The 13,528-nt window shown below is 45.8% G+C and overlaps 1 protein-coding gene across 2 annotated transcripts in view; it reads right to left on the bottom strand.

Annotated features, from left to right (window-relative positions):
* Positions 1-11,961, bottom strand: part of SH3TC2 (SH3 domain and tetratricopeptide repeats 2) — a 49,127-nt gene extending 37,166 nt beyond the window's left edge. For both annotated transcript variants that reach the window (XM_023761211.1, XM_006097438.3), the window contains exons 1-2: positions 11,782-11,961; positions 2,440-2,538 (exon numbers count right to left, since the gene is read on the bottom strand). In XM_023761211.1, the coding sequence (XP_023616979.1) occupies positions 2,440-2,538; positions 11,782-11,833 (151 nt within the window). In that variant the 5' untranslated portion in view covers positions 11,834-11,961. The remainder of the gene's footprint in view (positions 1-2,439; positions 2,539-11,781) is intronic.
* Positions 11,962-13,528: the final 1,567 nt, after the last annotated feature.

Genomic DNA, 13,528 nt, shown 5'->3' with positions numbered 1-13,528 from the left:
CGTGGAGAGGCCTGTCTTTGACCCAGAAGTCCTGAATGTGCTGTGGCTGTAGACCAGCTCCAACATGACATGCGCAACTGACCTGGCATTGGCGTGAACTTCAGTTGGATGACTGTTGCCTCCCGTTCCTCCCTGGCCTGTGTTCTAATCTCATCCAAGCCCTGCATCGTCGGCAGTCCAGGTCCACCCTCCGACGGGCAGCCCCTCTGCACACGGATCTCTAGGAGGAGGGGATGTCCGGGGGGAGGAGTCACACAGACCTGGGCTCAAGGCGTGGCTCTGCCCTTGCTAACTGCACCACCTGAGCAGTTAATTACTTCCCTGTGCTTGACTTTTCTCATTAGCAAAATGGCTGTTAGAGTACCTGTCCCACAGGGGTTTGCAGAGGCTTACTAAACAAGATAATGCACATAGAGGCTTTGTCTGGTGCCTGGTACATTCTAAATGTTCACTAAACACATTAAGCATTAGCTGTTGCCCCTCGCAAATCCCCAGGCCCACCCCAGTACTCCAGCAATCACTGCTCTCACTGCCCTCATCTGTCACATCTATATTTAACCTTGACTCTGAGCCTCTGATTCCTTTTCACCAGACTTGTCTGTTCTGTTCTTGCAAAACCTAAACCAAACTCCCCTCTGGAATCTCTCTGGTAATGGCCCCTGGTGACTGACAGCCCCCCTCTATATAAATCCCCTTGCCACGCATGCCCATGCATCCTTGGATATGACACTCAAAAGACCAGGATGTAAATAAGCAAACTGCTTTTGAGATCCCAGCGAGTGAGAGCTAATACTCGGAGCGGAGCCTCTGGGCCCACTGCGGGATCCTGCAGTGCCCTCTGCACCACCAGACAGGGGCGAAGTCAAGTCCACTCTAGTTCACGGCAAAGTGCATTTTGTCATATTTCTGTCTGGCCTTTTCATCATAATCATGTATCTGATTGATTCTGTCTGCAACTCTTCCTTATAAAGGAGAGGTTGGCAGCGGGAGCCGAGTCCCCCCTTCTCTCCCCGTGACCTTCCTGGAAGCAGCGCCCTGGCAGAAAACACTGAAAAAGGAACAAGTTCAGCCTCGGTTGACTAAGTTTCACCTACACATACCCCTTGTTCATTGGCCTTGGCCTTTGGGCACAGATAAGGCAAAATGCTGACTCCACTGTGTTCATGAAACAGCAGATGGGGATGCAGCTTTTGGCGGGCATGGCCCCAGCTGACAGGCAGACGAGCAGATTGACACAAAAGAAGGAAGCGAAGGGGAAGGTTTTGCTTATTGCCAACCAAGCAGTTTGACAGAATTTGGAATTAGGAAAAGAACAAACCTGGTAAGACACTTATACAATATCGATTTACATGACTGATGTCAGAAAGAACATTCATAACGTAAACCTTTTCCACAAACCTGTTGTCTGCTGGAGAGAAATGCATGATTGGAGGGGCCATGGAGCGTGTGGTTGTGAAAAAGGACCGGGTTTGAATGCCTTTCTCATCACCTATTAGCTGTGGCAGTGGGGAAGTCGCCTCCCGCTCGGAGACTCCGTTTGCCACCTTCAGAATGGGGAGTGTGGCGCCACCTCCCCGAGGTGAGTGAGGCAGGATGGGCAGAACATACGAGGATCACTCAGCACACGCTTGGCACAAGGTTTGCCCTCAAAAATGGCCCCTTTTACTACACGACAGAAACCGAGTCTTCTACAGGTTTATCCTCAGGGTCTCGGGTACAAGGGTCGGCCCAGGAGTAGCTCTCTGATGACAACTCTCCCTTTGCCAGCTTCCCTGAGGTCTCTTAAGGGACCCTTGTGAGAGGCATGCATTGAGAATAAGATTTTTCTCACATTAATTTCAAAATCTTTTTCTGCTTCTGAACAATTCATACAGATGCCCTTCTGATCAGTCAATCACCTCACACATTCAACCCTTTATTCACTTATTCATTACGTTAACAAATATTTATTGAGAACCTACAATGTAGAAGGTGGTGTCAGGTAGTATATAGAATACAAATATGACTACCACATATTTGTTCAACTATTGCTGTATTTATTTACCAGACATTTTCCAAGCACCAGCTATGTACAAGTAATTCCTTTAGATACCATGTAGATTACATAATTATTTAGGAAAAATTACCCCTGATTTTAAAATTTAACCAAATTAATTTTTGTTAGTACAAGAAGTATGAATGGAGCTCCTAATATGTGCCAGATTGTGAAGAGTTTTGAGTATCAGCCTGAGGAGGTTTAACTTAATCTTGACAAAGGAGAGCATTGGAAGACTGGTGAGCAAGGCAATGTCACAGTCAAGGTCATGCATTTTGTGGTGGTCCTAGCAAGGATAAGGGGAAGGGAGCCTGCAGTTGGGAGTGGCCAGGAGGTTGCTGCAATATTCTACATGGAAAATGTTTGTTTGTTTTTAATAGGGTTTGTCTTTAGGGTTTGGATACCTGGAGTCATGTTCTGTAACAGGAAACATCTTTCCTTATCTTCAGGTGAGGATCTAAACTCACTCGATATGGCTGGATCCTTGGAAAGAGTTTCTTTACCTGGAAGAGATCAAATGAAAGATCACTGTGAAAGTGTAAGCAAGGTATAAACAAGGACTGAGAGCTTTTCTCCAGGGCTGGTGGCATGGAAGACTTCTATCACCATTGCCTTATAATTATTTATGATCAACTATGATCCAAAAAAACTGTCACACATGCCATCTCAATCATGCGACAGTCACAGTTTCCCCGTTTTATTAAAATAGAAACAGATTTCCACCCACAGGCCAGACTGAGTCCCTTGGCATGGTGCACTGAAAGTGCGGAATATATGTTGGGTCAACAAGGTCATCATAGATCTGACTATAGCGTTGTTTAAGGACAACAGAAGTGCTGGAGCAGAACAAGGGAGAGTGGCGTTGTTGGGGAGATGGCTGGGGCATGGCTGTAATAATCCTGAAACATATGAATGTCCCCAGACTGTCCTTCTGTCTGCCCACTAAATAGAGTCCTGTATGGGACGTCTCTCGTCCCCAGCTCTCCAAATGTTTGTCTTTGCAGCTACAGAATTGGAGTGAAAAGGATAAAAAAGAAGATTGTGACACAGGCCAGGGTTAGGGAGAAGGCTATTTTGATGGCAGAGAGTTGAAAAGAGAAGAGAGTGTGGCTAAAAAGCATGAGGCAGTAGATATATACAGGGTGTGCCAAAAAAATGTATACACGTTTTGAATAATTATTAATTCCAATGGGTTAAATTTGAAAAGAAAGAAACATCAATTGAGCTATCAGCTGTTAAAGTGTGTGTACATTTTTGGGGATATCCTGTATATGTAAAAAAAAAAAAAAGAACAGGGGAATTTCACAAGTATGGCTATGGAAAGTGGGTCTCCTTTATGGCATCCCCCAAATACAAAAGAATACATTACTTTTGGTTACTCTGTTCTTTTGACCATGACATTGCTCAAGGACTAGACCATGGGGTCTGAATCATATATTACCTGGCCCTGAAAAGAGGGGTTAGCAATCTTGGCAATCACTGTTCGAGTCACTCATTTAATCCCCCCCATTTCTTCACTTGCACAATGGTGGTGGGTCAAAGTCAAGCAGTGTTCACTCTAGACCAGGGGTGGGCAACCCCTGGCATGCGTGCCAAACATGGCACACCAGTAACTTTTGCTGGCCCTCGAAACCCTCTCTTATAATCTTCCATGTACAATTTTTTTTCTTAATATTGACTTTTTTAATTTTTCAGATAAATTCAGTGTAGGTGCATCTTAGATAAATAAATAATTTTACATAACATGTATACATTAAAACATAAATGTATTTTTCATCATCAGATACTGTGTTTTTGTCGCTCGAATGAATTTTATTATTTCTTCAAGGTTCTTCACATATGTACACCTTAAGAGCTATCAAGTAGGTGTAACATGTTCTCAAAAAATTAGGGTTGGCACGCAGAAGAATTCTGAGTCAGAGATTTTGCTGGTTTTGGCATGCACTCACAAAAAGGTTGCCCACCCTTGCTCTAGACCTTTGCTGCTGGTGATGCAGCCCAAGCATGATAAATGATCGTGCAACCATGCTCCATACGGTCACAGCCGGTTCACGCCGAACCCAAATCCTCATCTTGCTGCCTGGAGTCTGTGCCTCCTTCTGTGCCTGTGCAGCGGGTTTTGAGATCCAAGTGGAGGACTTCCATTTCTTTGTATAGAAAACAGTCCATCCTCTTTTGGTGGTGAACAGGGAGAATGAAGTGGATTTTGGCTTAAACTGGCCGAAGGAGGGGCCCATCAGCTCGCAGCCCTTCATCCGGTAAATCTCGGTAGGGTTCAGCGCCAAAAGCTAAGCAGCTTAGCTGGAAAGCTGGCGATAATGAGCTCTAGTTGAACAGGATCATTTCATAGTTCTGCCCCCAGGAGCCAAAAGTAACTGTAGCAAAAGGACAATGGCTTGGGAATCATGAGACATGAGGTCGGGCACCATCAGATCCTCCCATACATCAGTTAGGTGACCTTGGGCAAGACATTCCATGTGTCCGTTTTTTGAGATTTCGCTTTTCCCACCATATATGAGGGACTGACCTAAATCAGTGCTTCTCGACACTGGCTGCCTATGTGAAGCACCCAGTTTGATTTTTTAAAACACCAGTGCCTACCCTCATCTCCATAAATGCTGATTTCTGTGGTCTGCAGTTAGCCCAGCCACAGGTATTTTTTTAAGTTCCCCAAATGCTTCTAATTTGAGTCAGTGTTAAGAACCACATGTCTACATCGGAGGTCCTCAAACTTTCATGTGCATGTGAATCACCTGGGGATATTGATAAAAGGCAGATGCTGCTTCCGGAGTTGAAAGCCTGAGGGTCTGCATTTCTCCCATAGTCCCAGGTGATGCTCCTGCTGGTCCCAGGGTCACAATCGGAGTGGCAGCCTGCTTCGCTACTCTAGGACAAAGTTTGGAGACTGGTAGACCAGAAGCCACAGGCCACAGAAAACCCACAAATATTTCTTCTTTTTCTATTTTTTTCCCCCACACAGTGAATTTTAAAGTTTGAATTGCTTGGCATCATTTAGAAATTGGGATATTTTGCATAACTCGGATGCTTGGCTTTGCTTTGAGAACTGGAAGACCTACAGCCCAAGGCCCTCTCAGTGGCAACAGTCAGCCGAGGCTGTGGTTGCTGCCGCTTGACAGGGCATTTGTTCTCCGGCCACACATCCCCCACACTGACAGCTCACTCATTTGCCCCCAGCCTCAGCAAGCCCTGAGAGTGTATCCCTGTTATAGGACAATGAGGACCCATAAATGAGTCCACCTTGAAGAAGGAAGGCCAGGATGGTGGCCCTGGTTGGGGGGCAGGGGTGGAGGGTGGGTGCACAGCTCTTAAAGATGTGTGAGGTTTAGAGAAGAAAATTGCAGAATTTCACACAACACGCTTGTTTTGTAAAAGATACCTGTACAGAAAACTTGTAGAAAAATATAGAAGAATATCTGCATGACTTGGAGTGGCCATTGATTTTCTAAATAGGATGGAAAAGCACTACTCACAAAAGAAATAATGGATAGCCCGGCCAGCATGGCTCAGTGGTTGAGCATCGACCTATGAACTAGGACAGTGATGGCGAACCTATAACACGCGTGTCAGAGGTGACACGCGAACTCACTTTTTGGTTGATTTTTCTTTGTTAAATGGCATTTAAATATATAAAATAAATATCAAAAATATAAATCTTTGTTTTACTATGGTTGCAAATATCAAAAAATTTCTATATGTGACACGACACCAGAGTTAAGTTAGGGTTTTTCAAAATGCTGATACGCCGAGCTCAAAAGGCTCGCCATCATTGAACTAGGAGGTCACGGGTTGATTCCCAGTCAGGGTACATGCCCAGGTTGTGGGCTCCATCCCCAGTGTGGGGCATGCAGGAGGCAGTCAATCAATGATTCTCTCTCATCATTGATGTTTCCATCTCTCTCTCCCTCTCCCTTCCTCTCTGAAATCAATAAAAATATATTTTAAAAAAAGAAATAATGAATAAATTGGAATACATCTAAATTAGAAAATTCTGTTAATCAAGAGATGCAATTAAGAGAGTAATAAGTAAGTGACAGAGTAGAAGAAAACATAGGCAATATGTATATTTATCAAAGAGCTAGAATCCAGAATATACAAAGAATGCTAATACATCTTTATTAGGTAGGCAACCATCTAGAAAAATGGGCAACAAGCTTGGATAGGCATTTTATCAAAAACAATATCTGAATGGCCAATACATTTATAAAAACCTTTTCAAGCTCATCAGGGAAATGAAAACTAAAATCACAATGAAGCACCTTTACACAGGCCAGCTAAAATGAAAAAGACAGATAAAGCCAAGTGTTTGTAAGGATACTCATAAACTAGAACCACATTTATGGCAAGTGTGTAAGAATAAGTTTTGAAAATTTTCATTTTGGAAAACTGTTTGAGAGTTTCAGTTCAAGCTGAGTATATCCATTTATACACATGCATAAGATTCAGCAATTCCAATTTTGAATAGATATATACTCAAAATAGTACACACATATGTTCACCAAAATATATCTACTAAAATATTCAGAGCAGCACTATCAATAAGAACCAAACCCTGGCAACAATACAGATGTCCATTTGCACTAGAATGGATAAGTGAATGGTAGCATGTACAATGAAATACCATGCAGCAATGGGAATAAATGAGTTACTGCCACAGAAAGCAGCACAGATGGATATATTCACCTTGTGGAAATTCAACAAGATGTACACATCTAACTTTATGCACAATTTTGTATAAATGGTAAATTTTAATAAAAGGACAAATTTTAAAATATTCCTGGCGCCCGTCTCTACCTACTCTACCTCAGAATATCTAGGGGTAGACTGGGATGTGTGTTTTTAATTAAACGTCCGGGATTTCCGATGTCCCCTAGAGCAGCGGTCGCCAACCTTTCTGACCTCATGGACCACCAGTGTGCACAGAGGCAGCCAGCTCAATGGATGCTTTGGGAAGCGTGAGCCAGAGGCCAGCTCCTTGAGAAACAATAAGGAATCTGGGACATGAAAGTGAGTTTTATAATAGGAAGAGCAGTTAATAGTTGCACAGGATTTACAGTTATAAAGCTTTTTCATATATGGAATTACATAAAATTCGACATGAAGGAATTTCAAGATCTGAGCTGGGCCTTGTGAAAGAACCAGACACTATTGAAGGCAACAAAAAACTATTATGTAGAATAAAGTACGTTAGGGAAAATATATGGTATTTTAATAACTGAAAGGAAATAACCCAAAAGGCCCATGGTGGCTATTGCTGAGTTATTTTAAATTATCTTTCCTATGCTTCTGCCTACTTTCCAAATATTCTGTATTGTCTTCTAACACTAGAGGCAGGTGAGGCAGTGTCTGGGAACAAAGACTCTGCAATCAGACAGTCCTGGACTCAAAGCCTGGCTTCTTCATTAGCTTAGCCATGTGACCTAGGAGAACCCAGTCTCTGTGGCTCAGATGAGGCTGCCTCCCTTCATCCCTAACTCCAAACGTGGTCACAGGACTCAGCATAAGTGAATCGAGTATGCTCTGCCGTAGCCATGCAGCCAAAGTTAAGCCCATGAAAATTGGTCGTACGACACTCACCAGCACTCTTAGGGAAGAGAAGATTTCTTTCCACTGAACTTGAAGCTGTGAATGTGACAGCGTGGAGCTGTAGGTCCCACCACAGAGAGAAAGCCTGCCTGAGGATGAGACCAACCTAGTACAAATAGAGCTGAGGAAAGAGAACTTCCTGATAACATTTTTGGACATCTTGATGAAGCCATACCTGAAACAAATAACCTCCGGACTTTTCACTTATGAATCAATAAATTACTTTCTGGAAGCTAGTGTCTTTATTATTAATACTGGCTAGATAAAGTTACTAACACTTAATTCAGAAAACTCTGAGATTTATTTAAACACTATCAAACTACTCTCCAAAGTGGCTGCAGCATTTTGCTTCCCCTTAGCAATGTGTGAGAGCTCCAGTTGCTCCACATCCTCACCAATACTTGACTGTGTTGCTCGTTTTCATTGTAGCCACTCTATAGATGCGCAATTTTATCTCATTATTTCAGTTTGCATTTCCCTAATAACTAATGATGCTGAGCACTTTTTTCATGTGCTCATTTGCCATCCATATAGTCTCTGAATGACAGAAAACTGTGGCAGAGTCGGGCACCACACAGATCACTGGGTGCAGACCTTGCTGTTTCCACTACATGAACCTGACCTCAGAAATCTGAGGTTTAAAGTCTCTAATCCGGGAAACGTCTAACTCACAGAAACTTGCTGGAAATGAGAATCCACTCCCATTTCTCCTATCTTACCCTGGCATTCTCCTTCAATCTCCTATTATTACACTGATGATTAGTATTTACCAAAAAGGTTGAAAGGGAAGTTACAAACAGGATCAATGTAGGCAAATATATCTCTCCCACAGCAACTGTTTAAGGGTGTAAGTCTGCCAAATTTCTTCAAGAATGTGTTGAAAATAAGGAGAAAGTGCTAGGAGCTTTTAAACAGACAAACTTCGATGTGGCTTGGTCTGTACTCCTACGTGAGCAACTGTCATTTATTAAACAATGGCAAGAACATTTAAGGGTCCTGGACGTCAGCGATGATGGCAATTGACCAGTAACTCACCCTCTCACCACCTGCAGTCAGGAGATTTATGTGAGCAAATGAGAGACATCACAGGGAACTAATGCTGCAGGCAGCATGCACGTGTGAGAACGCAGCATGCCTGGGGTTGTCAGAACCAACATCAGTCATTGTGTCACACAGCAGCAAGTCAGCTGGGCAGCCAGCCAGGGTTCAGTTCTATCAAGAACCTTCTCCTTTGCTGCCTCCCTTACCCCTGAGGACTGTTGATCCTCACTGTTTACTCCCACTTACACAGACACAATGGCAGGAGCAGCCAAAGAATTACGAGCACAGACTCCTAGTCCTATGGAGTCAGGAATTAGGAAGAAGGAACGCTGGAGTGGTCCCTGCTAGCTAACAATAAAACAGCCCACAATTACTGAGGGGTTTTCAGAAGCCAGACCCTGTGCTAAATCCATGAGATGAATGATCTGATTTAACCCTCACAAATGCTCCATGAACTAGATACTACCATTAGATCCAGTTTACAGACAGGAAAACTAAGGTTTGACGAATAGAAAGCAGAACTAAAATGAAGTCACTAGAGTCAAGTTGCAAAATAACTAAAAGCAAATAGGTTGAGGTATGAGGAAACAGTTCTATTCTTGTTTTAATGAGCCTGGGAACCTACACCTTTGAACTTTCCAGTCTTGGGTCAATACATGATATCCATCAAACCTCCAGATAACCCTCTGATTACCCCTTAAAGGGCAAGGAAAGAGTGTTCATACCACCTGAGATCCATTATCCAGACCACCAGTCCTCTAGAGGATTAGCATCTTGGACCCATACAGAGTCTAAGAATGTAGGACTGATTCTTCTCAAGAATGTACTCCTCACTGTAAGAATCCTTGGTTTTTCTTGCTTCTGCACACCACTCTGGGTATTGCTTAGTTGTGTTTTCAGTTTGCAAACCTCAAGACCCTTGAATAAATGTTTATCTTTTATTTCTACCCAAAGCCTCCTGTTGTATACGATCATTTGACAGGTTCAAAGAATATAAGAGACTTGCCCAAAGTCACACAATTACAGTGGGGCCTTGACTTACGAGTGTCCTGACTAACGCGTTTTTCGAGATACGAGCCGTCTCTCGGACGATTTTTTGCTTTGAGTTGAGTTGCGAGCTAAAATTCGGGTTACGAGCCAGCTTCAGATACCCCACCGCTGGTTGGCACAGCAAACGTCACAGTGATTTGACATACAAGTAATTTGAGTTACGAGCTCCGTCACGGAACGAATTAAACTCGTAAGTCAAGGCCCCACTGTATTAAGTTGCTCCAGGATGTGTCTCATATTTTGTTCCACTTTTCTAGGATAAATAGGGGCACCTAGAAGGGGATGTTTATGTCAACTGGCCTCAGACCTACAGCACTTCTATCAACACCCTAAGAAAGGGCCCTGAGAAGTATGGAGAACAATATGGGAGGGTGTCATGAAAAGCCTCAATAGAAATAAATAGCAAGCCGACTCTTGGTGAAAAAGTGAATCTAGAATGCCAACCAGTTGTTAATAGCAAAGTCAGGTAAACCAATAAAATAACTGAATGAGAGTGTTGAAGAAGTTTGAGGTTGTTTTTCTCAATAGTGGTTCATTGGTGGGTTTGAACTGTAGAATTCTCTTACATGAAATCTGGGGCTGAAGGACAGGACAGCAAACAGAAGTAGAGTTGCTACATCAGAAGCTGAGGTCAGGGAGCAGGAGCAGAGGTCCCGAGACACCGCCCAGGGCGAGTTCACAACCCCCTCATTTTACAGATGAGCAAACGGAGGCCTAGAGGGAGAGTGTGATGTGCCGGGGCCATAGACATGTAATTGATGTGGCTGACATTTATTGTGCTTAATCAACTGTGTACCAGGTTGTTTCACATGTAGTCTTAATCCTCATATGAGGAAGACAGTCATATCATAAAATCTACACGAGGAAACTGAAACACAGAGAGGTTAAGTAAATTGCTCAACACAAGTTAAGGAACAGAGATGAAACCCAGGCATTCTGGCCTCAAAGGCCAGGTGATTAACCGTGATGATGCCTGCCTCAGTGGCATTGTTTAGAGGTTTGTTTACTTATAATTTATAGATCTGGGTTGGCCTTAGTCTGGGAGCCTCTCCCTGCTGGAGGTGCCAAGGTGCTCAGGCTCCAGAACACGGCTACTTCCCGTTCACTTTGGCATTGGCCAGCCCAAGTAACGGGACCCCCGGGGGAGTCATCTGTCAGAGAGTAGAAAGCTTTGTCTAGGGGTTCTCCTGGGCTCCCGCTCCAAGGAACCATGGTGGTGCTCCAGGAAGAGATGATATGCCAGGTAGGGTTAGGAATGGTTCCTTGTGTGATGCTCTTCTATCTCCTCCCTAGCTCTCCCCCAATCCAATCACCCCCACCCCAAAGCTGCCATTCATCCCGATAAATGCCATTCGCGAGACCGCAGGGCCTCACCTTGGTCCTGCTCTGAAGAGAAGCAAGGAACTTGCATTAGGGTGACCAACCATGCCGGTGTGCCTGGGACTGTCCCAATTTTAGCCTTAACTAGAGCCTGGGGGAGCCCTCCGTCCCAGGCAGACCCGGGATGTTGGTCAGACAATGACAAGTCTCAATGGCTTGACACTCGCTTAGAGCAATAATTCTCCGTGGCTTCAACTTGACATACCAAAACAGTATATCACCCTGCAACAGGTAGGAGGCAGGAAACGCCTGTTTTTCTTAGTAATAGCAACCCTGACGAAAATAGGGTTTGAGGGACGGAGGCCAAGTTTATGACCACCCGTGGACCCCAGAGGAACTCGCAGCCGGAGCTTTCTTCCTGACCTAGGGAATCTTGGGAAGAAAGGAAGGAAGGGCTTAGTCACACCCTGGGAGTGGCAGCCAAGAGCAATACTGCTCCTCACAGCGCCAGCTCCCAGCCTCTCTCTTCAGGAAAAGTAGATGTTTCCCGAGCTTTATGCCCTTTTACAAAGCCAGAGTGACAAACACTGACGGAGGGAGGAGGGAGCCAGAAAGCACAACCACCTCCCCGACTTTGGAAGAGCAACTTCCCCACCCCAGCAGACCCCTGATCTTTCACTGAACCAACCACCTCAGCCAAGACACAGGCCAGGGCCCCCCAGGAAACTCACCTGGGCCCCAGGACAGACTCCGCTCCCTGGGGATGCAGAAGCAGCCACCCATGTGTTCACCATCCTCCACGGGCCGAGGACCCTGGGAACACCAGCCAGAAGAGCACTCCCAGGGCACAGCCTCCCCACGGTGTTCCTCCTCCCGCCTACTCCCTGGCACACGAGGGACCAAGGCCCTGGCTCAATGCACAATGCAGCCTTTGAAATCCCGGCTGCAGCAGGAGGCCCAGGGAGGATGGGAGGGGCCGCCCAGCCCTCAGGCCCCGCAGTCCTTGCACTGCCCGGCCTCTGCCTGGAAGCAGAGCTCCTCCCTGCCTCTCCGCAGACTGCTTCATGCCTATCAGGCTGTGGCACATTCCTGGCATTCTAAGACTCAGATACACAGTTTGGTTCTTGTGGGGGCAGCCAGGGCGGAGGAGGAGGGCAGAGAGCAGCCCAGGAACCAGGCTGCTGTTCTTGCTCCCTCTCTGACTGACTTGGCCTCACTGACTGGCCTGCCACGGGGAAAGGGATTCCCCACCCAGCCTCTCTCTGCAATCACCTCCGTGGCATCTGCATGAAGCTGAAGCAGGGGCTGCGGGTGCGGCATCTCACCTCAACCCCAGCAGCACCAGTGAGCCAACTGCCTGCTGGTGAAGGTGCAGCGCCCCAGCCCGGGCTCCCAAGGTCCTGGTGAGAAGAAATCCGGGAAATCGCCTGATGTAGCCCAGCGTCTTACAGGTGAGAGGGTGGAGGACAAGGTATGTTAAGGCTACAGTATGCACAAAAATACTGGTCACACGGACCAACCTCTTCCATTTTGGATAGTCAGCAGAGCAGGGGAATGCAATTGACACAGTGTGGCTGAATCTCAGAAAACCTCTCATGACATCTCCCGAAGGGGATGGAGCAAATATGGCTGGATGCCAACAAGGTTAGACATAGGCACAGGTGATCAAACAACCACGCTCAAGGATCACTCGTTACTTAATGTTTCTTTAATGCCAAGAGCAAAGGTCAGTGGTGAGTGGACCGAGAGTGAGGAGGTGTGGGCCGAGAGAAAGCGGGGTCCTGACAGCCGGCCTTGCGGGCTACTTGGAGGATGGACTTGAGGTCCCGCTCGCAAGCATTTTAAGCAGGGAGGTGGCCTGGTCAAGTTAAATTCTGGAAGGAGCGCTAGGGTGACAATGGGAAGGATGGCCCAGGGGTCCATCTCACTGGAGTGGTCAGGAGTGTCCACCACACACACCAGCTCAACCACAGGTGACAGCGTGTCGGCTGTGTCTCTGAAGTCTGGCTTCCGTTTCAAACCTGACTCATCTTGACTCCCAGTTTACTACGGACCAGGCGCTCATGATACATCACTGCACTTAAATCCCATAATGTAGGCATTATCACCTCTATTCATGAGTGAGAAACTAATGGAGACGGGTGTGCAACTTGCCTAAGGCCCTGCCATGTATGGTGTCAGATTCAGGACTTGAGCCGGTCTCCTTGCTTCCACGGCCCAGGGCTTCACTCTTCTGATTATGGGCTCTTTTCATGACTCCACTGAGGAAGGATTATTGGGCAGGTGGGGGGCAGAGGGGCAGGGGCAGGGGCAGGGAACACAGGATCTCTCTGATCACAGCACCACATGCAGGATGTTTAAAGCATCCACTTCCCATAATGTGCCCCACGCCTCTCCCCTCACCAAGGAATGGTGTTTAAGTGTGAATTAGGATGTTTTCTTGGGCCCAAGATAAAAGGGCAAGGGCTTCTTTAGGAA

Source organism: Myotis lucifugus, unplaced genomic scaffold (genome assembly GCF_000147115.1).
Source record: "Myotis lucifugus unplaced genomic scaffold, Myoluc2.0 scaffold_202, whole genome shotgun sequence".
Classification (NCBI taxonomy): Eukaryota; Metazoa; Chordata; class Mammalia; order Chiroptera; family Vespertilionidae; genus Myotis; species Myotis lucifugus.
The sequence above is the reverse complement of the archived record's forward strand: the minus strand, read 5'-3'. Positions and strand labels throughout refer to the sequence as shown.